Source organism: Ursus americanus, chromosome 7, assembly GCF_024610735.1.
Source record: "Ursus americanus isolate L20-20 chromosome 7, mUrsAme1.1.p, whole genome shotgun sequence".
Lineage (NCBI taxonomy): Eukaryota > Metazoa > Chordata > Mammalia > Carnivora > Ursidae > Ursus > Ursus americanus.
The window spans coordinates 47,949,763-47,977,405 of NC_142133.1; the positions used below are offsets into that span (position 1 = coordinate 47,949,763).

The 27,643-nt window shown below is 54.6% G+C and overlaps 1 protein-coding gene and 1 long non-coding RNA gene across 4 annotated transcripts in view; both read left to right on the forward strand.

The window, feature by feature from the left end:
- The first annotated feature begins 4,293 nt into the window (after positions 1–4,293).
- Positions 4,294–15,067, forward strand: LOC148109679 (uncharacterized). Of its 2 annotated transcripts, XR_015725234.1 has the most exons (6): positions 4,294–6,096; positions 6,198–7,004; positions 7,241–8,723; positions 8,834–8,857; positions 10,113–10,191; positions 14,398–15,067. It is a non-coding gene; the product is annotated as an uncharacterized LOC148109679 (long non-coding RNA). The 2 variants fall into 2 exon arrangements; XR_015725233.1 differs by having other exon boundaries at positions 4,294–7,004.
- Positions 15,068–21,484: 6,417 nt separating this feature from the next.
- ATOH8 (atonal bHLH transcription factor 8) overlaps positions 21,485–27,643 on the forward strand; it is a 30,983-nt gene continuing 24,824 nt past the window's right edge. Inside the window, exon 1 of one of the 2 annotated variants that reach the window (XM_087863639.1) lies at positions 21,485–22,765. In XM_087863639.1, the coding sequence (XP_087719765.1) occupies positions 21,995–22,765 (771 nt within the window). In that variant the 5' untranslated portion in view covers positions 21,485–21,994. The remainder of the gene's footprint in view (positions 22,766–27,643) is intronic. The other variant, XM_045808856.2, reaches the window with a different exon arrangement.

A 27,643-nucleotide genomic window follows, 5' to 3' on the forward strand; every position in this document is an offset into this window, starting at 1 on the left:
CTTGCCCCCAAGGCAGACTGTCGTATAAATAAATAACCAGGGTACACTGTGTACAGGGCAGTCATAGGTATGCGTGTGAAATCTGGTGGCAGCACAAAGTGGGGGAAAGAGGGGTGGGATTATAACTTAGCCTTTTAGCTCAGAGGGAGCCCAAGGGAGTGCGCTGGCCTGCGGGAGTCATCTTACCTGTGAGCCGAAGCAGAGAAAGAGGCTGAAGGCTCTGGTCTAGAAGGATGTTGGGTCTCTTAGATGCTAAGAGAATGTCAAGTATTCCACCATTCATAACGTTTGTGTCTCTTAAGTCCTTCGTCAGGGTGTGGGCTGGGGTCCTTGAAGCAGGAGCTAACCTGAGCTCAGGAAGATGGTGAGAGAGGGTAGAGGAGTATGTTTAGGAGGTTATTATGTGGTCCGTTGACAAGACCAGTGGGTTCCAAGACCCAGCAAAGCCAGTGTGGAAGAGACCCAGCCTTGCGACCAGCTCTGGCTTCCCAAAGCAGCCACGGTCCTCCATCCCCAAGAATGACAGGAAAGCTGGGACCGGCCCAGATGTCCCCTACCCTAAGCCAATGGCGCAGGCTCTCAGGCTTATCTAGGGGGATTCTAGGTCTCCATCCAGCCCACATCCCTTCCCCCAGAAGAGTTTGAAATGGGCCTTGGCTGGGTCTTTGACAACCTGGACTTGTTCTAGGTTGATAAGCTAGCTGTGTGTGGTCACCGAAGCTCTGTACTCCCCCAAGATTGTCCCGGAAGGGAGCGGGGTTTCAAGGGGGGATGGGGGCACTGGAGGCGCTGCCCCAGCTCGGTTTGGCCCCTGCAGCCCAGCAGCCCTCAGGTGTGCCCTGTCCCCCTCCATGGACACAGGTGTGCTGCCCCCCGGCCACAGGAATACCGTGTCACATGGGACACCCCTATTTGCCAATCTTTAATTTTATTCCCAGGCAACTTCCTTCTTGGCAGGCTGATCCCAGATGGTGGTTTTGGGCAAGCTGTCCTCAGCACAGCCGAGGGCCAGGGAGAGGGAAGAGCCCCAGGGCCTGGGGGCTCGGCACGCAGTGGCCCCACCACAAGCAAAACATTTTGTTGACCTCTCATGCTTTTTTTTTTTTAAAGTTCACATGCCTTTCGCCTTCTACTTTTTAGTGTGTCTTGGCAAGTTTTAACATAAAAACAATGTTTTAAACGACTAACAGTTCCATACAAAGTGAGCTGAATGGCTGGTTTATTTTTCCAGTTCTAAGATGCTGTCAGTTGCGAGAGGCACCACGGATTTGAGAACATTTAAAAAACATTTTTAGGAGCGAGAAACATAGCTGCATTAACAGACATAGTAGCACGCTCCGATTTTTAGAAATGTTTATATGAAAAAAAATGCATAACTTAGACTTAAGGAAATTCTTGTTGGTAATCTTCAGCCTCAGGAAAAAAGTTCCAGAGTGCAAACTGGCTCTCGTGGCAGACGTGTGATGTTTGCCCTTGGCTTCATGTCCCCCTCATGCGGCAGTGAGGGGCACGGGTGAGCTCAAGCTTGTTCTGAGTTGGCCCCTGGGTTTTTCCAGAGAGAATTTTTTTCTGGTCCCCCAGAATGCTCAGGAGCTAGAGTTCAGTTCAATAAGGGCCACCCTCCTTGTAAATATTCACACATTTAAGAATTTTGACTTCTGAAGTTAGAAATAGTTCTAAAATATCATCTCATCAATGAGCATTTCATGAATCCCTAATATGGACTAACTCTCTATCTTTCCATTGTCCTCTCCATCCCACTAATGGATCTCACTCCCAATGGCTAATGATTTCATGGAGGTCTCCAGGACCTCCATCACTGACACCGGTTTTCTAGAACCAGAAATTAAAGAAGTGGGAGGGGGGAGGAATGAGAATCCACACCATTGGTGTGTCATAGTTTTCGGCCAACGCTTTGTCGCATGTCATCTCGTGTGGTTCTTTCAACAACACCGGGAGTATTATTACCATAAATATTCTCACAGGACCAGGGAAGAGCTTGAGTCTCTGACTGAGGAAGCGCCTTGCCTGGCACCAGGTGGCTAGTAAGTGGCAGAACAGGCCTTCTACTGGACTCTCTGGTGTTCGGTTCCTAGACCTCCTTCTTCCTCACGTGGCTTCTGTGGTGTGGGAAACACCTGGGCTGCTTTTGTCTCATTTGTTTGTTCCAACAAAACCAGAATGCTTTTTTAAGCATCTTTTCCCCACACTGAGGGCCAACCCCCAAGTAACTCTCAGACATTGAAGAGAGAGAGGGAGAGAGAAGTGCTAGGGATCTCTGGGATGTATGTGGGTATATGGCAAAGGCCTATTTAAATGCATTCAGTTGGTAACTATCTGTCTAAGTCCCAACTGTGTGCCCACCATGGGACAAACAAGTCACCGAAGTGGGCTCCCTATTGCCCTCAGCCGCCTCAGTGAGTCCTGAGGACTATCTGTCCGCTGCCCCCCACTTCCCCCGGCCAGCGAGGGCAGACCCTGGTGACCACATGTCTGTCAGAGGACTGAGTCATGCCTGAGCTCTGCCAGGGTTCAGCCTGCCCTGGAGGCACTCCTTGTCCCTTGCCAGTGAGGGAGATGGGCAGGTAGGCTGTGGAGCCATCTGCTAACATGGCTGTGCGAGCTCAGTGTGGTTAAGGTGCTGGCCGAGCTCAGAGGAGGGCTCTCATGAGTCTACCAGTAGCGAAGGGGCAGAGGCTGGGGTCAGTGTTGGGGGGGGCAGTTGTATCCCTGAGGAGGTGACATTTGAGCTGCCCTGAGAAGGATGAAAGAGATTCACCAGATGGGTGGAGGGCATTCCTGGCAAGGGAACAGCGTGAGCAAAGCTTGAGGCTTTGGGAGTCCACAGCACAGAGAGGATGGTATGGGTATGAAAGTGTGTGTGTGTGTGTGTGTGTGTGTGTGTGTGTGTGTTCGCGCGTGTGTGCGTGTGTGTGTGTGTGTGTGAGAGAGAGAGAGAGAGAGAGACAGAGACAGAGACAGAGACAGAGAGAGGGGCCAGGCTTCTATTTGTGTCCACGGGTCTTTCCTTGGCCTCTGGTGCCCAGGGACACCCCCCCCCCCCGGAACTGTTGGCCCAGCCCTGAACTCCATGGGCCTCTCCCCACTCCCCTCTGGGCTCAGAGCTTCCGCGCGTCAGCCCCACAAGTGCTTCCCTGTTCCCGCAGCAGCTCCCCGCCTGGACTTTGTTCCTCCGAAGCCTGCCCTAAGCGTGGCCTCCAGAGGGACACTTGATCCCATCCCGTGGCTGGCAGTGGCGCGCGGCCCTTGGAGCAGCTGCAAGAACGGCGTTGACTCCAGATGGAAAGTGTTTCGAGAATTCTGAGGTGACACCGCACCATCACGACATTGCGCGGACAGTAACTGATCTGGGAGTGGCCAGGTGAAGCCGTTCCTGACTTTGCCTCTTGTCAAGGGCTGGCTCAGAGCAAGGAGCTCAGCGTGGGGGTGGTAACCTAGAACCAAGGGGTGACACAGGCAGGGAGAAGCCTTCTGGGTGTCCAGACCACTGCTGAGAGCAGCCTGGAGGCACACGGACGCCCTGCATCCCAGCCCTGTGACTCGAGCCCAGTGAAGGCCAAGCACTCCTGCCACTGGCTGTGGGCAAGGCCCAGCTGGGCGTCTCTAGGCTCTCCTTCCCCACCCCCGGGCCCAGACCAGCTCTCCTCCCACAGGCCAGGCCTCCCCTCCCACAGGCCCGGCCGAGGGCTGCCCGTGGCGTCTTGTGGCTCAGCCCTCCAGTCCCGCTAAGCCCTGCTTAGCCAGGTGAAGAGCTGGGGCTGCCCCAGCCGCACACTGGAGGATGAAAGGGGAGCGCCCTGCCACAGCTGACATCCGCACCCTGGGCCCAGACCCAGGACTTGTCTTCAAGGCACCATCTGTTGCCTGCCAGGGCTGAGCAGGGACAGAAGGCTGGCACTGAGGCTCAGGGGACAGAGCTGGGAGGGGAAGTCACAGGGTCCTGCACTGCAGGTTTGAAGGTCCCCTGGTGAGAGACCACCTCATTGCCCCTTCTGCCACCATCACCCACTCGTGCAAAGTTTGAACCTGGGGCTGAGGAATAAAGAGCTAGAAGTGGTCAGTCCCCAACTCGGGCTGGCTTCAGCTTCCCTGACATCTAAGAGCATTCCCTTCTGGGGAAGCCAGAGGGCACAGCCAGATGGTCTCCAGCCCAGGCAGGCGTCCAGTTCTAGGCATCACAGCGGTCACCGTGGAATCATGAGACAGGAGCTGGCACTGGGCATCAGGCCACGGATGGGCTGCCTGGGGTTGGCGCCCTGGCTGGCTCTCTGCCCCTCCCTGGGAGCAGGCCATCCTCAGAGCATAGAGCGGGACAGGGCGGGAGGCTCCTCTGGATGGGAACAAAGCCCCACTGGGCAGGGCCCTCGGGACAGGGGCACGTCACAGGGACTGGGGAAAGGAGGGCCCTCTGCGCCTGCCACTTTGGAAGGGGCCAGTGGGTTAGAGAGAAGATAGAAGGGGAAGGGGAAGGGGATTTGAAGATCGGGAAGAAAAGCAAGAGAGAAAAATGTGAGAGGGGAGAGGAGGAAGAAGGAGAAGAGAGGTGAAAGGAAAGGCTGGTTGGGCTCCAGGTAACAGACACCCCAAAATAACAGTGGTCAAACAAGATGGCAGTCTCTCTCACATAAGCTGTAGGTGATGGTCCAGGGCTCACGCTGGAACCCAGGCTCCTTCTCTTCCATCGTTTCCCCAAATACAAGCTGCAGTGTGGCGGAGGTGATGGGCGAGGGGCACACCACTCACTTTTGGACGTGAGTGGGAGTTGCACACATGGCTTTCTCCACCATGTCAGCGGCCAGAATGTAGTCACAGGGCTGCCACTAGCCGCAAGAGAGGCTGAGGACGTAGTCTGTTCTGAGTGTCCTGTGTGTCCAGAGCTGAAAGCTCCATGAGAAAGGGGACAATGGGTATTGGGACAGAGGGAAATAAAGAGGAAGAGAAGCTCTCAGAGGGAGGGGGGAGGGAACAAGAAGGAAGGAAAGAGTCTTAGGAGCAACTTGCACCGATGGCCAGACCTGACCTCCCAGCACACCTGGACCCACCCCAGGGCTTTGTCATAAGCAGGCCCTGCGGGGGCTGGGAGCTCTTGCCCTTCCCTGGAGAGGGATTAACCTGCTACCTGGGCCCCGACCTGACATGGGTTGGGGGTACCTTGGCCGTGGTCTCTGGAGAGGGGTCTGAATCTAACAAAAGGAAACAAGATGACGTGCAGGGTTTTACTTTCCTGCTTAGCCAAGAAGAGGTTCCAGAGTGCCCTTTGGTCATGAGGAAGGATGTGATGTCATACCGAGTAATATTCTTTCAGGATGTTAAGGAAGGAACTTGACCAGTTTTTTTCAAGATACGTGAAAGTACATAAAACTGGGATCATTTCACATATCAGTCAGATCCCTCTGGGCCACAAGTAGCAGAAAACCCAACCAAATGTTCAATAAGAACATTGATTATCTCTCAAAACAAGAGGTCCCGAGAAGGGCTCTTCTGGGATTGATTAAGTCAACAGCTCCATGATGTCTGGTTCCGTTTCCTGGAAATTCTCACGGCTCTTCCTTTTGGTTGTAACATGGTAGCTAGACCCAAGCATATTCTCCTAAATCTGCTTTTAAGGGAAGGAAGTATTCTCCTCACTGGGCCATCCTATCTGTGCGGGAAACCTTTTCCAGAACCTCTTCATCAGAATTGTTTGGAATCAGAGCCCTTTCTTGGCTTGACTAGGCTACATCTCTATCCTTCAACCTACCATTGGCAAGGGTGAGGAGGGTCACCCCTTCCCATGGGATGGTTGGTTTTGGCCAATCACGAGTCCTCAACTGGGGCCCACATTCGCTGAGCACGTTGCAGCTGGATCCTGAACAAAGACAAATTCTGTTATCAGAGAAATAGGGAGCCATGGCTGCTGGTTAGGCTCAGGGCAGGGTCAATAATCAACTAGAGCTCTTTTCTCGTAGACGGTCATTACCGGTCAAATGGGCTATGTGTCCTCTCGGCCTTGGATGATGGGAAGGAAGGAAGCCATAACTTGGGACATCTTTAGTGACCCAGTCATCTTCTCATTGCTTCCTGCGGGGTCTTTAAGTATGTCTAAAAATACTTTTACAGTCCTCCCTTCAAAGGGTGGCAGGTAATTCCGTCCCTTTGATACGGTCTTGATCTAGTCATTCATTTTTCGTGAACAGAGAATGGCAGAAGCGATGGTGTGTGGATTTTGAACGGCATTATAAAAGGCAGCGTAGCTTTTGCCTTGCTCCCTCTCAGATCGCTTGTTCTGGGGAAGGCAGCCACCGTGCCGCGAGGATGCTCCCGCAGCCCTATGGCGAAGTCCCTGTGGGAAGGAGCTGAGACCTTCTGCCAACAGCTGTGTGAGGAAGTCATTTTGGACGTGGATCTTCCGGCCCCACTCAAGTCTTCATATGACTGAAGTCCCTGTCGACATCCTGACTGCAACCTGAGGAACCCCGCCCCCCAAGCCAGAACCCCCCAGCTAATCCACTTTCAAACTCCTGACTCACAGAAGCTGTAAGATCATAAATGTTGATTGTCTGAAGCCACCAAGTTTTGGGATGCTCTGTTATGCAGCCAGGGCTGGGACTAGGGTGATGTCAGTGAGGAACCCAGTGCACAAACTTCAAGGCCCAACCCTGAGAGCGAGCACCTCCTTAAGTTTTGTGCCCTCGGTTCCTCTCTCACTTCCCACTCGTCCCGGCCCCGTGTCTAGCGCTCCATAACCTTCCATGCCTCTTCCCATTTCCCAACATTCTCGAGCTTGCTCTTGGGGACCCTGGGGGTTCTGAAGAAGCTGGCTCCATCTCTGGTTCCAAGGGTGGAGTGTGTGACTAAGCCCGTCAGCACATTCCAGTACCCTTAGGTCTCAGTGACTAGATCAGCTGTGGCCTGTGACCCAGTCCTGTCCAATCAGAGGAGGGATCAAGCGTTTTGCGAGGGATGCCGGGACAGATATGATTCCACTCTTGTTACTGAACGAGGTAAGTGTAACTGTGCCGGAGGGCCTCTGGCAGCCTTTTTGGGACCTCTGAGGAGAGCCAGTTTGGGGATAAAGCTCCCAGCGGGATCCAAAGGGACTGGGTCCCGGGTGACATTGTTCCGCTGCGAGCTTAGTGCTTATCTGAAGCCCGCCTCATCTCTGGATTTTTCAGCCCAGTGAGCTAATAATTTCCGTTTACAGAATTGAAACCAGTTTGAGTCTGGTTTTCTGTTACAGGCAAAGGAAAGCACAAGTGTGATGTTAACCACACAGAGGAGACCCCGCATCAGTTACTTGTACAGGGGCTGCCAAGGACCCAGCTGTTTTGCACGGTGCCGAGCGAGTATCCAGATGTCCCGTGAAAGTGTTCTTGTGTCAGCCAGATGTTGAGTATCTTGTAGATGGAAGGGTAACATGATTTAATGCTTAAAAGCAAACTTCCTTCCCTCCCCCTCCTCCACCCCTCGGTCTGGTGCCTGCCCACTCAGAGTCCCTTCCAGGTGGCCATGTCCCACTCGCGTCCTCAGGCAGGTGTCCCATTTTGTATCCTGTGATACACCCGCCTGACCCCCTTGTCCCTTTCTTCTGCAGCTATTTGGGCTGGGGATTGGTGTCTAGCCCAGAGAGCTGGTCTAGAGGCTGGACACCCACCCACGGGTGGCCTAGCACGAAGGGATGAGCTGGGGCAATTGGTCTTTCTTTGTCTCTCGGAACTAAGACGTTCTGAAGAAGGAAGGAGTTATAGGCAGAGCCTCAAAGCAGAGACGGGGCGGAGGGTGAATGAAAAGCAAGCGGAAGTTATGCGGGAGCAGAAGAGAGGAAAGAGCTACCCCAGGGTCGGGGGCAAGAGCAAGCTGGCTGGTAGTGAGAAGAGTGCAGGACGGATCCACAGAGAGCACAGATGCCCCGGGCGAGGGAGAGCGCCGCTGAGAAGGAGGCAGAGAGCAATTCGTCAGGATAGGCTGGCTCGGCCGTGGAAACGAACAGTCCCAGATGCCAGCGGCTGACCCAGCAAGAGTTTAATCTTGACCGCACACTACCGGTCCATCGCGGGTCCGCAAGGATGGCGCCACGCGCTCCGGGCCCAGGAGAACTCAGACCTACAGAAGCTTCACCTTGGCTGGTGCTTCCGCTGTCGCAGAGGCAGGGGAAGGAAATCCAGCCAACGGCTCATCAGCTGTTAAGGCTTCTGCCCAGTGGTGACACATGACTCTTCTGCTTACAATTTGTGACCGTGCTTAATTTTAAAGGTGGAAGAGTCATGCCATGCTCCCGTGTGCATGAAAAGACGAGAAACAGGAGTGTTCGTGGCCAGGCTTAGTGATGTCCAGAGAAAGGGCAGCTGGAGAGCCCCTTCCAACTCCGGAGGTGCGGGTCTCACGAGGCCCTGCCGTACTGTGGTTCTGGTTTCTACTCACACAAGAGCCTCACCGCCCTTATCGCCCCATGCCTGCCTTGCAATGCCCACCGCCCTCCACACACACACTTGCTTATTTCTTGTAACTTAAGACCTCGCTCCAGGGACTTCGAATTTCCTTTGAATGCGCCTTTCTCAACTGCGGACTCTGTCTCTCCAAAGCCTAAAGGCGGCACGAGCCACCTTTGTGTCTCTGTGTTATAACAAGGTGGGGATCTCCAGGCCTGCTGCCTTGGGAACGTCAGAGAAGACTGCTGGAAACTCTATTTGCACACACCAAGACTTTGCAGGTTTCCCTGGCAGGTAATAATACATATCCATAAAGTTTTCTAGTGCTTACTGTTAGCTAAGCACTGCGCTAAGAACTTCATCTGAATTCCTTCATTTAAAATACTTTCAACCTCACTTTGCAGGTGAAGAAGCTATGGCGTAGAGAGGTGAGCCACTCCCTTGAGGTCTGATTTTTGTATGTGCTCGTCACATTATAGGACAAACCCGAGAGAGTTGGTGAGGAGGGCTTCAGGGCTGATGAGCCAGCCCTGGGGGCTGAGATTGATCTTTGGGGAGGGAAGGAGAAGGGTAGCCCCAGGTGGGTAGAGAGCTTACCTCCAAGGAGGAGACAATCTGGGATCTGGGAGAAGCACACTTAATGGGGCAGGGTGTGGTATCCTTCAGATGCCCTTGGGCCCAGACTCAAGTCCTTCTTGGAGAAGATTAAGAAACTAATACATACATACATACATACATACATACATACATACATACATACATAAAAAGCTGTTTTTTGAGCATATATAGTGATCAGATTGTGGTCCTTAAACATCTTTCCTCACTCAAAGGAACCAAGGCTTCTTGGAGAATTAATTGGCTGTTTCCAGGTCTGGAGCAGGAAATATACAAGAGAAGCCCAGAATGTCTTGTACCAGAAGCCAAGAAAGCTATCAAACACTATTGGGGTTGTGTCAAAAGGACACAGGTGCCAACTTGGAGGAAAACCTACTAGACAGAAGGGGATCATTTGTGCACCAAAATCAAAACTAAACAAACAAAAACCTTGTAATGAATTGCAACATATCAAATAGTTTAAAAATCTCTAAATTCAAAATGATAATTTTGAAAAAAGACATCTGGAGGATGCTTATAGGAAACTAACTCGCTATTCTGAGAACTGGTAAATAAAGGGAAAGAAGTTGTTTAAAAGCTAACTTTGGGGCCTCCCAATAATAAAGTGAATTTGAGGCCTCATTGGAAGGCTTCTCATGTACTCCCAAGACTCTCCCTCTGAGTTTCTCCAGGCCTGAATTTCTACCATTAGAGATTCATTTCTTTAGGTTAAGAGATGTCTTCAATCAAAACCAAAGTACCCTTGGGAAATGTTAGGTAACTACTTCCCTCACAGACTGTGATAGAGGAAAAGTGGAAAGTCCTATGATTCCCGGGTCTGGACAGATAGGGGTACAGCTAGAGGGAAGGAGCTAGCAGGGTCAAAGAACTTGGCACCATCACCTAGGGCAAGAATTGTTCAACTTGAACGTGCCTGAGAACACCCTGAGCTGGCTCTCCAAAGTTTAGCTCCATGGTAGCCCCATCAGATGGCATCTGTTCCAGCAGGTGGAAAGAATGGCAGAAATGTATATTTTATTATATGTCCCCAGTGATATGGACACAAGTGGTTCTGTCCCCATTTTCCAGGAGACACCGGGCCAGGGCTCCTGGATCTTTCCTAGTGGCCTGTGTGACTTTCTGCTCCAGCAGTGCTGGACTGTCACAGGTGAGTGCTCCCAGCTTCTGCAAACTCTCGCAGGCCCCTCTCCCTGAGACCTCTTTACCACTGCCTGGCCCTTCCCTGCATGGGGAAGCTGGCACCATGGAGAAGGGACCCAGACACATGGGTCCCAGTGTGAGCTCCGAGCTGCTTACTGCCCCCTCTCCCGCGTCTCCCTGAGCTGCCCTGACATGCCCAGCATCTCATGTGACAGCCCACTGACTCCTGGCCCCTGGCGCTTGACACCGCTTCTTGGGCTCTCCTGGGCCTGGGACCATGCATCTCAACGGAGGGATTCCTCTCTCCTCCCTGGTCCCTCATGGGACCCTTGTCCCTGGGCAGGAGTTTCTTTACAGCCCGGCCGATCAGCTCTGTGTCTCAACAGGATTTAGGGTTGATCTGTCCTCGTTCTGGCATCTGCTAACCACCTCTCACTGTCCTCTTTGCCACCAGATCACCTCACCAGCCCCTTCCTCTGCCTTGGACCTCTCCCAATCCCTCCCTCCTGCTCCATGGCCCTCCCCTGCTGAAAGGAGCACCTGTATTCCAGGCCTGAGCCCATCCTTCTACTAATGCCCCTCAGCCCACCTCTTCTCCAGGGACTGAGCATCCAATTTGGGGTTGACCTTCCCAGTGCCATCCCCACATGCTCGGCCCTTGACTAATGACCCCGGGGTTCAGAGCTTTAAGCTCTCCTTTTCGGACACCTGGCTTTTGCCTGACCCTAGGGCAGGCCTGGGCACCAGCCCCGGCCCTCCCTGGTCAGCCTTGTCCCCCTGCCATCCATGCCTGAGTTATGACACCTTTCCACTGAGCAGCTCTGATTCGAGAAGGCAAACACGTGGCGCCCACAGGCACGTGCACATGCTAGCGCCCGCACACACGCACCCCTCCTCGTCCTGACACCTCACCCGCTGCCGTGAAAATCTGGCTGGCCGTGTTTATTTTCCTTCCTCTAATTTCCCCTTTAGAACAAACACCAGTCCTGTAACACCGACCACCCCCCCTTCGCAGATCTGTAGCCTCCCCACCCGAGCCCTGTCCTCCCTCGCAGCTGTGAATGAGAACAGAGTGAGTCTTTTAGCAGGAGGCAGGGGCCTGAATGAATTGATCACAGCCTCCGAGTCAGCAGGAGAGGGGGTGCGAGCCCGTGCGTTTGCTCCTTAGAAACTCTGCACATCCGAAGCTCATGTATTTCCATGTGCCTCAGAGCAAACGCCTCCCCACCTCACCCTCCTCCTTTCGAATTTTATTTTAATTCATTTTTGGTCCCATGTATTTTGTTTTCTGTTTTCTACAAGGGAGCTTGAATCAGGGCCTCAGAAAAACAAGGCTGAGCTGCCAGCTGGAAATGTTTGCTCTGGGGGCGAGTTCGGAGGCTGGCGTCAGGCGGGGCAAGATCTGTGCCAGTGGAATGTGATTTGGGGGGGAAGCTGCAGGTCACTCAATCGCTGGCAGCCCGCCCAGGAGCAACTGGATGCTTTCTGGGCTCTGTGTGTGTGTGTGTGTGTGTGTGTGTGTGTGTGTGTGTGTGTGTGTGTAGACTTTTTCCCTCATGCAAACAGAGCCCTGGAGATGTGGAGACAGAAGCATTAGGAAGAAACTAGACAGGGGGTTGGAAAATCAGGGAACTGGGGAGATTAGGTGGGTGGGGGTGGGAGGCTGGTGCCAGGATCTGCACAGCCACTTTATCTAGCACCTATTGTGTTCCCAGCCCGGAGCTGGGGGCCCTCGGGAGCAAGGGGAGATACAGACCACCCTGGCTCCCAGTGACTCAGAGGCTCCTGGTGGGGAAACAAGTCTCCCAGTACAGAACACAGCCAGGCCAGCCTGGAAGTTCCCCAGAGCAGGCTGCATGATTGACTGAAGGTGTGCAGGGAAGGCTTCCCGGAGGAGGCGTGGTAGGGTCCCAGCCCTGAAGCACGAAGCATTGCTTTGAAAGGAAAGGAGAGGCATTCAAGATACTGGTCTGGCTACCATGAGCCAAGTCCTTTACATTGACAGTCCCTTTCAGTCCTCCCAGCAACCCTACGAGGGTCACTGATCTTTCCATCTGACTTTGCAAACAAGGAAACTGAGACCCAGAGGTGAGGGAACTTTGTCAAGCTCCCAGCTTGTAAGTGGTAAGCCAGCATTCAACTAGGGGCTGTCCCACACTAAAGTCCCACTTCTCCCCATCACACCGAGGGTCCTTTTCCATTTAGCCAAGTTCCCCAGGTAAGGGCCTATCTTTGGTTTTTTGTTTTTTGTTTTTTTCATCTATCATCTATCTATCTATCTATCTATCTATCTATCTATCTATCTATCTATCATCTATCCATCCATCCATCCATCCATCCATCCATCCATCCATCTATCTATCCATCCATCCATCCCTGGAAAGAAAATTATTAAATTCAAAGTGAGGATCTAAGACGCCAACGTAGGTTTCCCAGAGGCGGTGTGACAGGTACTTGGAGATCTCAGATGACCCTTCCTGGCTTCACCATTCCCAGGAGGTGGCGACTGGGCCCCTTGGCAGTCCTGCCAGATTCCATCCCAATCCAGGCCTTTCCTGCAGCCTGATTCACCTCACCTTACGTCCCCTCCTACACTCCCCAGCATACTCTCTTCACATGCCAAGTTCTTTTCTACCGCAGGTGTTCATTCTGGGACTGCCCACTTTGGGGGTCCTCAGAAGCTATGTATGCTACTCTGAACAGTGCATGAAACTCAGGTGAGCCAGACAGAACGGATTTCTCCAGGGTAACCAGCATGACCCTAGAGAGTTGGGAGTCAGGAGACTAAGGGCTGCCATGACCCCCGAGAGATATCCAGCAAGTCCTTCCCCTGCTCAGGTCTCCGTTTTCTCAGTTCTACAAGGAGGAGTGGCCTGGATGGCCTCTGAGCTGCCACCAACCGTAGGAGAGAATCTAAGAATGCAGAGTTGATATGCAGGTGTGGGGTGGGAGGTGAGAGGAGCTTGTCTAAGATGGCCAGCCCACCATAGAGAGATTCCCCGGCAAAGGAAGCAGGGTCCATCACTGGCTCAGGAGGGAAGAAGGAAATAAGCCTGGCTCGGCAGGACAGAAAACAGAGTGAGGGAGGTGGAGTCACGCTCAGGATGGTTAGACCCAAGCTTATTGGGTAGGGATCAGAATCTATCTGATTAGGATGACTCCAATGGCCACTTGGGGATTTACTGGCCTGAGGTCAAATAGTTGGTTAGTCTCCTCCATTGATTCTTTTTGACCTAACTGACCACTAGTATTAGTAAACACTGGCTTGGGGTCACGTAGGCTTGCCAGATCACCTACGTTGGTTCAACTGACTCATTAATTCCACAAGACAACTGATTTTACCAGTTGTTTCCAGGAAACAGATAATTGACTGAATTCACCAAACCCAATAATTGTTCTGGCTTTTCAGAGACAGTCTTTACTTAGATCCTATATCTTTGGTCCTCAGACATATTTAGGCTACCCGCCACTTAGCAACAACAGCCAGACCCCTGAGAAGGCTGGGGGTGGGGGGGTGGGAATCCTATGAACGATAAACTTTGGGACTCGGTCTCTCCAACAGCAAAATGGGAAGGTTAGGTCAGGAGTGGCAAACATGGCAGGAAAGGAGTACTACCGCTCTTCCTATTTCATCCATGGCAGACATTGCTAATCAATTACAGCACTCATTCCCATGGGACCCAGATGCAGCCTCAGACTTCTTTTCCACACAGGGCTTCGGGCACCCCTACCAATCAATTAGATTTGGCATGCATGATAAAAAGCATTTGTCCTCGGGCACTCGATGATCTCCAAGCCTCCCTCCAGCTGCACTGATCTAGGATTGCAACTGATTAGGTATCTGAGGGCTCAGCCTGGAGACCACCAGATCGACAGCTGTCCCTGGGGCTTCCCAGGTCTGTGGAGCTGCCCTTGAGCTGGGCCATGGCTGAGCTGGTGCCTTATTAATTTTCCTCACTGCTAATAAATGTGCATTGCGTCAGCTCCGCTCTGCCCCCTCATGTTCTCCGGCTGCCGCCAGCAGCGGGGACTTTTTCAGAGAGCTGTAAAAATAGTTTTTTTAAGGAGCCTGCACAGAAGAAGCAGCCAAGCCTTTTTTGTTTCCTTTTTTTTTCTGAGGGAATGGGGGAGATGGGTAGGGAATACTTCACAATGAAGGAATGTGCTCCTTGGGGAATTTAAAGTTGTTTTCCTTTTTTTTTTTTTTTTAAAGGAGTTATCACACTCTGGTTTCACATCCAGCCACAGAGCATGTCTGCAAGGATTGGTAACCGCTCCCAGGAGATCACCGGCTTAAGCCGGGTCTTGTTAGACTGTTGACATCTCGGTGCTGATGAGCGGAGCCCTAATGAGCCACTTGCTCACTCCCCGCCTGGCCCCACCGGCCAATCCAGCTTCGGTGTTCCCGGGGGCTGGAGGGCTCCACGAGACAGCTTTCCTTGCCTGCAGGGGAGGCTAGGCATGCAGGAGAGCTTTTTTCTGGCAAGTGGATGTTTTACTTGTCCCCACTGGTGCTCTGGTTTGGAAGAGACTTATGCCCAATGCTAGGATGCTAGGGATGGGAGGTTCCTCCCATCCTCCTCACTCTTCCCATTTCATAGATGAAGAGACTGAGGCAGTGGGTAGGAAGGCAGGGGAGGGAAGGGTGCTCCTAGCGGATCCCGGGGAGAAAACGCATCTCTTGGCTCCCAGACCAGCGAGTCAAAGCTGCAGAACTCTGATGTGTCCAGCCCAGAGCTTCTTGAACCTGACGAATGTATGCCGTTGTCTGGACAGACAACACATTGTCACTGAGCCCTAGGACACAGTTGTACTCCTATGCTTTACACTTTTAAATTCTGACAAAATTATCAGCCAAAACAAATCAATAAGTTAATAAACAAAACGACAAAGGTGTCGTTTTTTGTTTTTTTTTACAAAGGTAAAAATTAATGACATTAAGTTAGTACGATGGATAATGTTGCTTTGCTGAAATAGAAGCCACAGAAGAGGAGCAGAAGGAGAAACAACAGAAGACTCTGGGCCTCCCCCGTCAGAGGCCGTTAGAATGAAGGAATCTGGGGAACAGTATGAAGTCAGGCTGAGGGAGGAGGACAGGAGAGGGCAGGGCCAAGTCAGACGCTGCTCAGAGGAAGCTGGGAGCCTGGACACCTAACTCCTTCAGGGCAGCCCTCCCGTCCTCTGGCTAACAGCGTTTCTTCCTTGGGCAGGTCTCCTTGAGGCTCAGATAATCCCCTTGCTTTATTGCAAATTCTCCAAAGTCCAGGCAGTACCATGGGACCATCTCCCTTCTCCTCTGCCATCTTGCCTACCAATGGGAAGAACTCTGGGTGGGCTTTGCAAGGGAGCAGCTCCTGCTCCTTCCTGCTCCTTCCTGTCTCCTTTGGGTGAGAACACAGACCATGAACATGTTGTGTAAGTAAACCATATAGTGTGTTAGCAGCAGGAAAGGGCCAGCAGCTCAGTTGTGAAGGGGTGGTGAGGGGAGGCCTCAGCGAGGAAGTGACATGACAGCAAAGCCTTGGAGGAGGCGAGGGAGCAAGCCATGGGTGTTTGTCAGGGAGGCGGTCTGCCGGGCCAAGTCCCACTATTCTCCAGCATGGTTTAAGTGTCCCTTCCTCCAGGCAGTCTCCCAGAGCTGTTCTGTCATGCTCAGAACTCCCACAGCTTTTCCTGGGCGTGTAGCACTTTGCACCATGTCTTGCCGCTCTTGTCAGACTTGAGTTACCTTTCTCCTGGACCAGGAGCCCCTTGAGGTGGACATCACGCCTCCCCCTCCACAATGTCCGTCCCCTGAGGGCAGGGGTGTTTGCTCTCCTCACTGCTGTATCCCCAGCCTCAGCTGGTCGTCTACAAAGGCATACTGATTTGTCAGAGGCGGACTGAGGCCAGGATGGGCATGGTCTGTCATTAGCACTTGAACTCCTGATGTGGACACTTCTTCTCTTTGCCCCGGTCCCATCATGAGACCTGAACGGGCCCAAGATTTGTCAAATGAGTGGATGACTGTTGATTAAAACCCATTGTCCTCCACTCGTTTATCAGTCAGAGGCCAAAAGTCAGAGAAAAGAAATGGCATCTGGCAGGACCACCGGTTTCCGGTCGTCAGAGCAGCCATTCCTGTGACATGACCAGCTCTGTCCCTGGATCCACTGGTTCTCCTGTCAAAGCAGCTGGTGAAGCAATAGTTGAGCAAGCTGACATCCAGACTGTGCAGCGGGCCTTTGTTCATTCAGTAAGTACTTTCTGAGTGCCTACTGTGTACCAGGGATTGTTCTAGATGCTGGGATACAGCAGTGGACAGGGCAGGCAAAAATCCCTGCCCTCATAGTAAGTGCTTGAAAAATTAAAGCAGGGAAGAGGGAGTAAAGGGAGGGTGCTCAGGGACAGCCTCACTAAGGTGACATAGAAACACCGGAGGGGGTGAGGGAATGAGCCACGAGGATACCTGGGGGAAGAGCACCGCAAAGGCAAGAGCCAGGGCAAAGATCACTTGGATAGAGGAAGGTAGAAAGAAGATGAGAAAGTGAGTCCAGAAGAGCTTCCTGCCTGGATATCTCATCCCTGTCCTCTGGATCAGTGTCCTGCTGATTAATGGTGGCAGTGTGGACCCTGTGACTGGGAGCTAGGGAGGGGCTTTGGGGCTATCAGGCTGACTGTATCCTACTTTCTTTTTTTTTTTTTTTTAAGATTTTATTTATTTATTCGGCAGAGATAGAGACAGCGAGAGAGGGAACACAAGCAGGGGGAGTGGGAGAGGAAGAAGCAGGCTTATAGCGGAGGAGCCTGACGTGGGGCTCGATCCCATAACGCCGGGATCACGCTCTGAGCCGAAGGCAGACGCTTAACCGCTGTGCCACCCAGGCGCCCCTGTATCCTACTTTCTGCTCACTCCCCTGGGTGGTCCTATCTAGGGCAGCTGCGAGGACTACTCTGGGTGCGTTAGTCATGTGCACCCCATTTCCTTCTGCCAATCCAGTTTCCACTCTTCCCCCCTTTCTCGAATGGGTGACAGACACACCCACTTTGGAACAGTCGGGACAGCCAGCAATGAGGACTCCAGATTCAGGAATACAGAATTTCATGTAGCAAGTGTCCAAGGTTCTATCCCATCCGGCTAAGAAGATGGCAATCATTGGCCGTCACCCTGCCAAGAGGCCATATCCTCAGCCATGAGTGTTGCATGTGCACCAAGGAATTGCTGGGCAGGTTCCACTCGGCAATGCTGGGAGAGCACCAGTGCTTGGACGCCAGGATCTAAGATCCATATGCCTGAGACCCTCGAATAGCAGAAGTGGGGTCCTGCCATCTGATTCTGACGTGGAAGGAGCTGGAGGTACCCTGGGCTAGTCCAAGGGAGGCCAGGGGCTTCAGCTGAGAGGTGGACAGCAAGAAGCTCACCCAGGCTGGCAGCACAGGCAGGGACAGCCAGGATGCTAAAGAGGCCAGCACTGTATGGAGCCCAGCTACTCAACCCCCAGATGCTGGTCCCTGAGGTCTCAGGAGGTAGCAAAGCACAATGATTCAAAGCTTGGGAGTTTTGGTCAGTTGCCCTGGGTTCAAAGCCCACTTCTGTTATTTCCTTTCTGTTGGCAAGTTTGTTCCTCCAAGAACAGTTTCCTTATCTGTAGAGTGGGTTTGCCTCTTTGGGTCATTATAAGGATTTAGAGAAACAGAGTCTATAATCGATCAGTCCCTGCGTGGAAGTAATGATTGCTGCCTGGCTATCTAGTATTTGTTCCCAGGGGCCTAAGCCCCCGAACTCTTGCCTTCCTTTCCCTTTCTAGCTTCGTTCTTGTTCCTTGGACCAGCCATCCAGGGGACATAGAGCCTCCCAACGGCACCATCATGCCAGCCCAGGGTAACATCCCACAGTTGATTGAGTGGGGGATGTTTTGAACATAGGGCATAGGTGTTCTTGGGGTGTCTGTGTTGTACCATCACAAGCAGGGGGTGAGACCACCTTGAGCCTCAAGAGCCTTTTTATCCTGGCAACTCTGTGAATTCACAAAATCCATATTACTGTCATCGCAGGGTGACATCGAAGGTGCCCGCTTCAAAATGAGCAAGTTCCTTGTAGGGTTGTAGGGAGATGTGCAGTACAGGCAGCATCATACCACCAGGGGGCACTGTCTGGCTAGTGTCTCTCTCCCTCCCTCTCTCTCTCTCTCTCTCTCTCCCCCATTTCCCAAAGAGGATGAGGGAAGGCAGAATCAGGAGCCCTGGGATGCAGGTTTGCCCTTAGGCTGGGGGTCTATGGGCAGCTAGCCTGGACCTTGAAGATCTGCCACCTGGTGAGCTGGGAATGGTATTAACAGGGACCCTTCACATCACTTGGGCCCTTTACAGTTTGCCTCCTGTCCTTGTATATGCATTCCATCGTATGACTAAGGGGATAACGCCCAGATAATGAAGTAAGTCTCAAAGAGCTGAAGGGGCTGCTCGAGGCCACACAGCAGGTAAGTGGCAAAGCAGAGAGCCCTCCTAGGCTTGCATGAGGCCAGCCTCCCGGGCCCCAGCATCTGACAGGGGGAAGGCAGCATGGCAAGGCGACAGGAGGGTGTCCTGGGAGACTGGAGCCAGCTCTGAGTCTTGCTGTACCTCCACCCAGCACAGCTGACCATTCCTGCCCATTCCCCTCCCCTCTCTCCACATCGAAGGATTTCAGTGACCTTTTCTAGTCCCGGGGGAGTTGGTGGGGGGCTCAGGCAGCATAAGTGGAGCCCTCGATACTCAGCCAACATATGTGCTTTTCCTGGAGCACAGCCTGGCCTCTTAAGGGATGATTTCCAGTCCTGCCAGAGACTTCCACACTAGCCACCCCAACTAGCCATAGACACGCCAGCCTGCAACTGTACCCCAAGTCTGGGGGCAGATGCTGGGATGCAAGGAGCCAAGGCAGTGTGCTAACAGGGGATGCCTGAGGCCACCACTCACCCTCCGTCATCACTAGGCTCTACGTCATCACATGCAGCCTCATGTAATCCCGTGACAGCCCTATGAGGGACAATATCATGATCTCCATTTTACAGGTGAGGACTCTGAGGTTCAGAGAGTACCTCTGCAGCTCTGGAGGGGGGCGGGGCTGGCTTTGCTCCCATGTCTGCCGCTGACTAGATGCACAAGGAGAAGGCAAGCGCCGCTCTTAGCCTCCGCGTTCTGGAGGATGTAAGCGACGTGAGAGCTGGCTGTCCTCCAGCAAAGGACTCCTGAGCACCAACTCTTGGAGACAGGGAGGAAGGAGGCTGTGGGCTTCCAGGAGCTCACAAACCTGGGGGTCAGCCAGGGCCTCAGTGGAGGATACACGGCAGCCAGCCTCGTGAGCGAGCATGTGCAGAGGCAAGCAAGAGCAACAGGGGGCTCTGGTGGTCGGCCAAGGTTTGCAGGAGGAGGGGAGACTGGAGCCAGTCCCAAAAGGTGAGGGAGAGCGTGCTCTGCAGAGGGGAGACGTGGGAGACCTGTGAGCAAAAGCCAAGCCATTAGGGTCCCGGGGCTGGCTGGGGAAGCAGCAGGTGAATGAGGGCTCCTCTCTGGGGCACACCCTTGGTCTTACTAGGGAGAGAAGGTGCGGGAAGATGCTGGATGTCCATGGAAGGGCATGACTCAGGGAGCACATGCATTCTGATGATGCCTCTCGATGGAAAAAACGGAGGTTTGGGATTTACTATAGTCAGAAAACTGCATGCCTCCGTGAGTGTGAATGTGTACACGTGCGTGTATCTTTGAAGCCCTGTGTCAAAGTCGATTTATATCCCGGATCTCTTTTTACTTTCCCAGAAATATCATCCTCAAGGACAGAGGAGAACCCCAGTGGGATGAAATGTCTGGCCCGCAGTCATGGGGCTCAATAGTTGAAAAGCCAAGGTCTATCATGGGCTCCTAGCCCCAGCTCTATGCTCCTGCCCCAACCTTCCGCCTGCACTGCCATCCTATCTCCCAGGACCCTGCATGCCGCAGGCCACCATGCCACCTGCCTCCTCCTGCATTTTCCCAGGAGAACCCCCACCACGTCTGGTGGGTCTGGGGGCGGGAGTGAAGGACTGAAACAGAAAGATGAGGATCCCAGGGGCTGCAGAAGCCAGAGCCCAAGACCAGGGTTAAGGGTCCATCTTCTTCTCCCAAACTGCTTAAAGTGCCTGCCACGGTCTGTAGGAGGAACTGCCTCAGAGAAAGGACCGGGGAGGGGTGAAGCCCTGTGCTGGTCCTCTGGGGCAGACTTGGGGAAATGGGCCTTGGGCAAGGGCTCCCTAGTTTGACCTCTTCTTTCCAGAATCTCCAGTGGGATGGCACTGTGGACCAAAGGTCGGGGGAGTCGACCTCTACTCCCTGCCGGTAGCAGTGGGCACGTGCCAAGCTCTCCCTTAGTGCCAGGCCCGCTCTGAGTGCTGGTGCGCATGCTCTCACTCTCCACAGCCACCTCAGGGGAAGGGATGATCTTTGCCTCCCTTTTACAGATGAGGAAAGGGAGGCACAGAGAGGTCCGGTGACTTGCCCGAGATCGCTCAGTGTGTAAGTGGCAGAACCGGGGTTGAACCCAGGAAAGCTGCTTCCAGGAGCTACTCTGTCCCTGTTATTAATAACAATCATAAGCAAAGCCACCATTCGACCAGTACCTCCTGTGTTGCCTGGGCCTCGGTTCCTCACAGCAAGCCTGGGTCTCGGGCTCCGGCGGTGCTGCACACTTCTCAGCTCCTAGATGAGTAAACCCGGGCTTAGCAGGCAGTCTGGGGTGAGGGGCCTTCCAAATCTCACAGGTGCCAGGCCTACCTAAATCCGAAGTGTCCACTCTCCCCAACCTCTTTGACTTGCTGTGTGACAGTGAGAAAGCACATTCCTTTTCCGAGCCTCAGTTTCCCTATAGCCTAGGCCTTCTACTCATGGCCTCCCTGCTCCAGCAAGGGACAGAGTGGGTGGGGTTGTGGTGCTGTGGAAATGAGGGTCTGGGCAACTCGGAGCCTTTCCTTCCCCCACCGGGCCCCCTCCCCTTCCCCCTCGCAGAAGTCGCCGCCCCGTTTTTTGTTTTTTGTTGGTTGTTTGTCCCCCTCCCCCCCCCCATTGGTGAGTTGGGACGGGGAGGTGCTGGGTGCAGAAGGTCGCTTCTGCGTCGCTCAGAGGTCAGCTAGGCTATGTAGAGAAGGCCCAGCTCAGATCTGGGGAAGGGACGAAGGGCCCAGAAGCCACGTGCTCCGGAGTTCTGCAGGGAGCGGACCGTTCTCTGGGGAAAAGAGAAGCGCCCCAGACTTGAGGAGGGGGCGGGGAGGGAGAGCCAGAGGAGGCAGGTTCTGGACAGAAGGGATGGGGGTGGGGGGAGGTGGAGAGGACGCGGACAAAGGAGGCGGCCGGCAGCCCAGCTGTTTTGAAAAATGCTTCCTGTTTCTTTAAAGGCGCTCGCGGCTCGGGCGGCCAGGGCTCGGGAGGCGGCGGCGGCGGGAGCTGCCTCCTCTCCGGGCGGCGGCGCTGACTGATCTCGCGAACTGGGCTTCTGTGTAAACTGAGGCTAAACAAACACAGATGGAGCGCAGCGGGCGTTCTCCAGAAATGCTGGCAAGGCGGCCGCGACTTCAGATGACACTCTGAGCGCTCCGGGAACGGACAGCCCGGCGGCTTCTCGGAGCCGGCGGCGCAGCTGCCCCGGGCGAGGGGGAGAAAGGGAGGGAGGAGGGCGGGCGCGAGAAGGGGGAGAGCCCGAGACTCCCAGGCGCTGAGCGCCGCGGCCGCCCGGGCAGAGCCGGCGCGCAGCGTGCAGAGCGAGCGCGGCGGGCGCGCGGCCCGGGCAGCCCCACGCCCCTGCCTAGCGCGCTGCCCGCGCCATGAAGCACATCCCGGTTCTCGAGGACGGGCCGTGGAAGACCGTGTGCGTGAAGGAGCTGAACGGCCTCAAGAAGCTCAAGCGGAAAGGCAAGGAGCCGGCGCGGCGCGCGAACGGCTATAAAACTTTCCGATTGGACTTGGAAGCGCCCGAGCACGGCTCCACCGCCACCAACGGGCTGCGCGACAGGACCCAGAGGCTGCAGCCGGTCGCGGCCCCGGTGTCAGCCCCGGTGGCGCCGGCTGTTCCCTCAGGTGGGGGCGCGGACCCGGCCGGGGAGCGCCGGGGCGTCCGGGCGCCGGAGGTCTCCGACGCGCGGAAACGCGGCTTCGCCCTGGGCACAGTGGGGCCGGGACTCCCCACGCCGCCGCCACCGCCGCCGCCGCCGCCGCCGCCTCCGGCGCCCCAGGGCCAAGTGCCATCCGGCGGTCCCGAGGCGCAGCCTTTCCGGGAGACCGGCCTTCGTCCCCGAATCTTGCTGTGCGCACCGCCTGCACGCCCCACGCCGTCGGCGCCCCCTGCGCCCCCGGAGTCTTCCGTGCGCCCTGCGCCCCCCACGCGCCCCGGGGAAAGTTCTTACTCGTCAATTTCACACGTAATTTACAATAACCACCCGGATTCCTCCGCGTCGCCTAGGAAACGGCCGGGCGAAGCGACCACCGCTGCCTCGGAGATCAAAGCCCTGCAGCAGACCCGGAGGCTCCTAGCGAACGCCAGGGAGCGGACGCGGGTGCACACGATCAGTGCAGCCTTCGAGGCGCTCAGGAAGCAGGTACCGGTTCCCAGCCGCACACCCTCACTGAGCCCCGGGACGGTTGCTGGTGTGGGTGGGTGAGTGGCGGGGAGATTTTAGGGAGGATGAGGGTGCGTGTGAGGAGCAAGTTGTTCCCGCCGGGTCGGCCCCGGGGTCCAGAGAGGTTTGAGCCCTCCTAGGGCAGTAACCTTTGCCACAGCGTTGGTACGGATCTTAGCTTGCAAAGTGGGGGCAAAGGTTCGAGAGCTCTGGCCCAGGCACGCCCAGGTTCTCCCCCCACCCCCGGGGCGACCCTTCCGCGCGTCTACCTTCAGCCCTCAGAGTTCACTTTTATGGCAGCAAGTATTTGTCTTCCCGAGTCCTTTGGGCGCAGTGGAGAGTAGAGAGAGGGAATGTGGGAATCTGTCTCCAGCGAGGAAGCAGTGTGTTGGGGGTACGCTTCCTCCTCAGGCATTTAGCGTGGTCTGGGTCTGGGGAGGCCTAAGATGCTGCAGAGGGACGGACCTGGTTTTGCCAGCCACTCTTCAGTCCCTGCCTCCCAGAAGGGATGCCCCTACACTCAGGCTGCTTCGGAGCCCTGCACCCCATCCCCTGGTATCCTTAAGGATTTGGGCTACAAGCCCGCGTCCGCTCCCCAGAGGCAGCCTCAGGAATTGGCTGGTGAGAGCCTTCCTGGGGGATACCCTCAGCTGCTGCCCTTCACCTCATGGTGACGCAGGTAGGTCTACTGAGGGGACTGGTTGAGTGGAGGATCTTCAGAGCCTAGTTCTGGGGTGAGTCAGGGGCTTCTCAGTTTGGGGCTGGTGGGTGCTGCCCTCACCAGACAGCGTCCTCTAGGGGGATGGAGAAGAACATTTATCTGAGAATTGACCCTAATGGGGAGGGGCAGTTTTGCAATTACACTTTAAACAAGACTGGGACTACCCTGGGGTTCTAGACTCCTCCTTTTCTTAGAGAAAGGGAGATCTAAGAAGAAGGTAGTAAGTGCTCCCTGCCCCCACCCCACAGGGAATGGGGGAGGATTAGGGGTGAATGTGACTGGTTTGGACGTCAGGTTTTTTTGCTTACTCTACAGCTGACTTGCTGTGCGACTCCAAGAAAGTTACCAACAACAAAGCGTTTTAGAAAACATGATTTTCTTTTTGGATCCCACTCTCTTCTTTCTCCTGCGGACAGAGTGGACAGGTGCCTGTGTTCATCCATGGGAAGGGAATTGAGCTCCTGGGAGAAAAGAGGCTCTATGACTTGAACTGGAGTGTCTTTCTTGGGTTTGGGTAAGATGCTTGGTCAGGGAGGTGGCCAACCACACCGGTTGGGACCCTGGGCACTGGGCCCAGTGGAACATTCGGGCTTACTCTTGGGCAGCAGCTCTGTGTCTGAATGCCGGGGGAGGGTGGCAGCCTATAGAGCAACCTACCCCCAGGATGGAAGGGTGACAGACTGGGCAGAAAGATGCCTGTCCTCCTGCTTACCTTGAAACTAGGGAAACACTCTCAGATTCCCAGGGTGTCACAGCTGGTGAGTAGCAGGGCAGGGTTGGCACCTAGGTCCTTTGACTACCAGTTCAGGCTGCCTCTTTCATTTCCGAGAAAGTATTCGTGGTCTCTATGTACTCAGCTCCACTGAATATCTCATTTACCCAGTGGCTTTTGCTTCTTTCAGTAATATTCCATCTTGTTTGATCTTAACATCCTGTCAGGTTGAATTACCCCATTTAATGGAATGGAAAACTGAGGCCTAGAGAAAGAAGGAAGGAGACTTGTCCAAGATCACGCAATGGGTTAGGGAAGATGACAGTGGTTTCTGGAATGCCTGCCTGGCCAAATGCTTCCCACAGTGCCATCTGTATCTGTCGTGTTTATTAACGATCGGAAGCTGGTTTACCCATCACTGAGTCTGAGACGAGATTATTGAAATCCTGGTCTCCTTTCACTTCTACCCTTTCTCTGGGGAAGTTCTACATCAAAAGGACAGGTTCAGGGACATCCCTACACCTGTGCATGGTCATTGCACGTGCCCGAGAGCACACGCAAATACATGGCCATGGAGATGCCTGCTCCCTTTTGTTCCCTCCTCGCTCAGACCATTCTGTCCCTTCCCCAGAAAGCTGCCAGGTCGGAGTGGGCACTGGCCTGCTGTCTGGGAGGGAAGGACATAAAGGCAGGGCGATGGTGATCTCAGAGCCAGGCGCTGAGGCCACACCCACCGCAGCCCCCATCAGACGGAGAGGATCCTCTGTCCTGAAGGAGCTCCTTCCTCCTCTGGGCCTCGGTCCCCCACATGTAAGAGGTGCGTGCGTGCACACGCATGCACGCATACGCTCTCACACACCCCAATCCAGACAGCCTGCAGCTCCGGATCTAGGCTCAAGTTCGACTGTTTGAAATGGGCCCTAGGCAAAGAAGGGAAAAGAAGGAGGATGGCTCTGCTTAAAATGAGGGCTTGGCCATCACAGCACTGAGATCAGTCCTGGGATTGTGGGTCCGGTCTGGGGTTTTGTTTCCCTGCGCAGCTAGCTTGCTGGTATGGTTAAAAGAGCACAGGGTGAGGCGTCCAGAGGCCAGGGTTTGAGTCGTGCCTCTGTTGCATGCTTTCTGTGTAACCATAAAAAGTCCCTTTTCCTCTCTGGGCTTCAGTTGCTAAAGCTGGAAAATGACGATAAGGCTTACCCCCGCTCCCCGACGTAGCTTCTTCACAGGGAGCAAATGAAGACAGGAATGGGGGCTGTAGGAGGAATGAACATTCCTTGAGCACTTAGAGTGTCCTCAGTGCCAGGCAAGGCCTTGAGAGGTGCGGAAATAAACATTCTTAATCATTTCAGTAACAATCATAGGAGCTACCCTCTGTCGGATGGTGCTTTGCGGCGAGCGCTGTGCGAGGCAGTTATGGGGATTAGCTCATTTAATGGAATAGGTATAATTATGATCCTCCCCCCATTTCACAGAGAGTGAAACTGAGGTTCAGAGTGCTTGCCTAAGTTGGGTGAGGTATCGCAGCCTTTTGCTACCCCACGGGGGCCTTGTGGCTTTTGTCCTGCCCGCCCCGTGGTGTGCCATTCGCTAGATGTGGGTGTGCTGTGGCTCCTTGGCATGATGCAGTCCCAGCTCGCATAGCTGTTGTCACTGTGTGCCGTTGTCACTGTAGAGCCTGGATTCAAGTCAGACTCAGTGAGTTGCTGCGATGCCCAGGCTTTTAAGGGCTCTGCCTCTCAGCCTCTTGAATGCCCCGCAGCTGTCCACCCTCAGCCCCTCAGTAACGGGAAGCCTTCTGTTTGCTCCAGTCCACTCTGCTCTTAACCAGGGAGGGAAGAGGAGGGAGCTGCTTGGCCAAGGAAGTGCAGGTGGGGGAGAGGGCCTCCGGTCTGGTGAGGGGTGGGGGTGTGCAGGGCAGATGGTCAGGCCACAGCACATGCCACCGGCCCAGCTGCATAGGGCCCTCCCTGCCGCCTCATGTGAAGGCCATGTGTGCACAGCTGGGCCTGGCCGTGTGCAGGGCTGCTCCGGGGCCAGGTGGGAGGGGGTCGAAAGGAAAGCCTGGCCTTGCTGGGGGGAGGGGCAGCAGGGGAGGGGAGAGGCCAGCGTTCTGGCCTTGGCCTCCTGGCAGCATACTGGGACATCTGGTGTGTGTGCCGATTTCCTCTCTCCCCTCAAAACTTGAAGCTGCTCAGCCTTGGAGCAATGGCAGCCTTGCAGGGCAGAGGCCCGACGTGGCAGCGAGGAGCCCTCGGGGCCTGCTGAAGTGTCTCTTCAGGAAGGGGGTGCCAAGCAAGTTGGGCCTGGGCCCCCTTCTCTGCTGCCCCTGGAGCCTCCCAGAGGATCCTCACGGGGGGAACTCAGCTGGACCACGAGGGGGCATAGGGATGGCGGCCCTCAGTCACAGACCCCATAGCACTCCAGGGGGCTGTGACCCCACAGCAGCCAGTGCACACCTCCTCAGGGAATGGGGAGACTCCGTCCACATGGTTGAGGGGTGACAGAGGCCTCGTGACCTGTCACCAAGGGGCTCTTTACTGAGCCTCATTGCACTGGGCGAAGTGCCCGACCTGAGCTTGTTGTTGCGTGTCTGTGGTCATCTTTCCCAGCCTGTCTGGCCCTCGGGCCACGGCTCGTAACTACTAACACCCAGGTTCTCAGGGTCCAGCCTCGTGGCTGTGTGGAGAGGGGACGTTAGAGAACCCATATCGGTAGAGCTCAACAAGGACCTTGAACAGCCCTGCACCAAGTGGCTTCACCCCAGGAAGCCAGCCCTCATTGACATGAGAGATTAGAGAAGAATTTCCAGTGGAATCAGGTGCTCAGCTGTGGGCTGTGCACACAGTGCTGTGGGAGCTCTGTGGATCTAGCGGTCCCGACGGGCTTCCAGAAGGGCATCCTGGGCAGGATCTGAAGGGGGGGACGGCTTTGAGCACTTTCCTGCACGGGCTGATAGCTTCTTGGCATTGTTCCTCTGCACAACTTCCTGTATTTGCCTCCTGCCATCCCCTTCGCAGGTAGCGGGGACTCCAGTGGTAAGAAAGCTGAGATCCTTTAAGGTCATGGGACTGTCTAAGGTCACGGTGGATGGCCAGGAGTAGAGCCAAGTCCTCAGGCTCCCAGGCCAGTGCCCTTCCCACCTTTTCCTGCCAGGAGCCAGAAGAGAGTCTGGCTTAGGATGGGTGGGATGGAATGTTTGGGGAGCATATGGGACCTTGTGACAATCCCCAGACCTGGCCCTTTGAAGCTTAAAAATCCTTATGGGGTGAGCACAAGGCAGGACCTTTTACTTTCCTAGAAGTTGGGCAGTGTTAGGAATTGAAGGCAATGTTAGGAACCGAAGGAGGCGTGCAGCCTCCTTTGCCCTGTGTCCTCTGACTAGGGGAGCAGACCGCTGCTGAGCCGGTCCTCTGCAGGTGGTGGG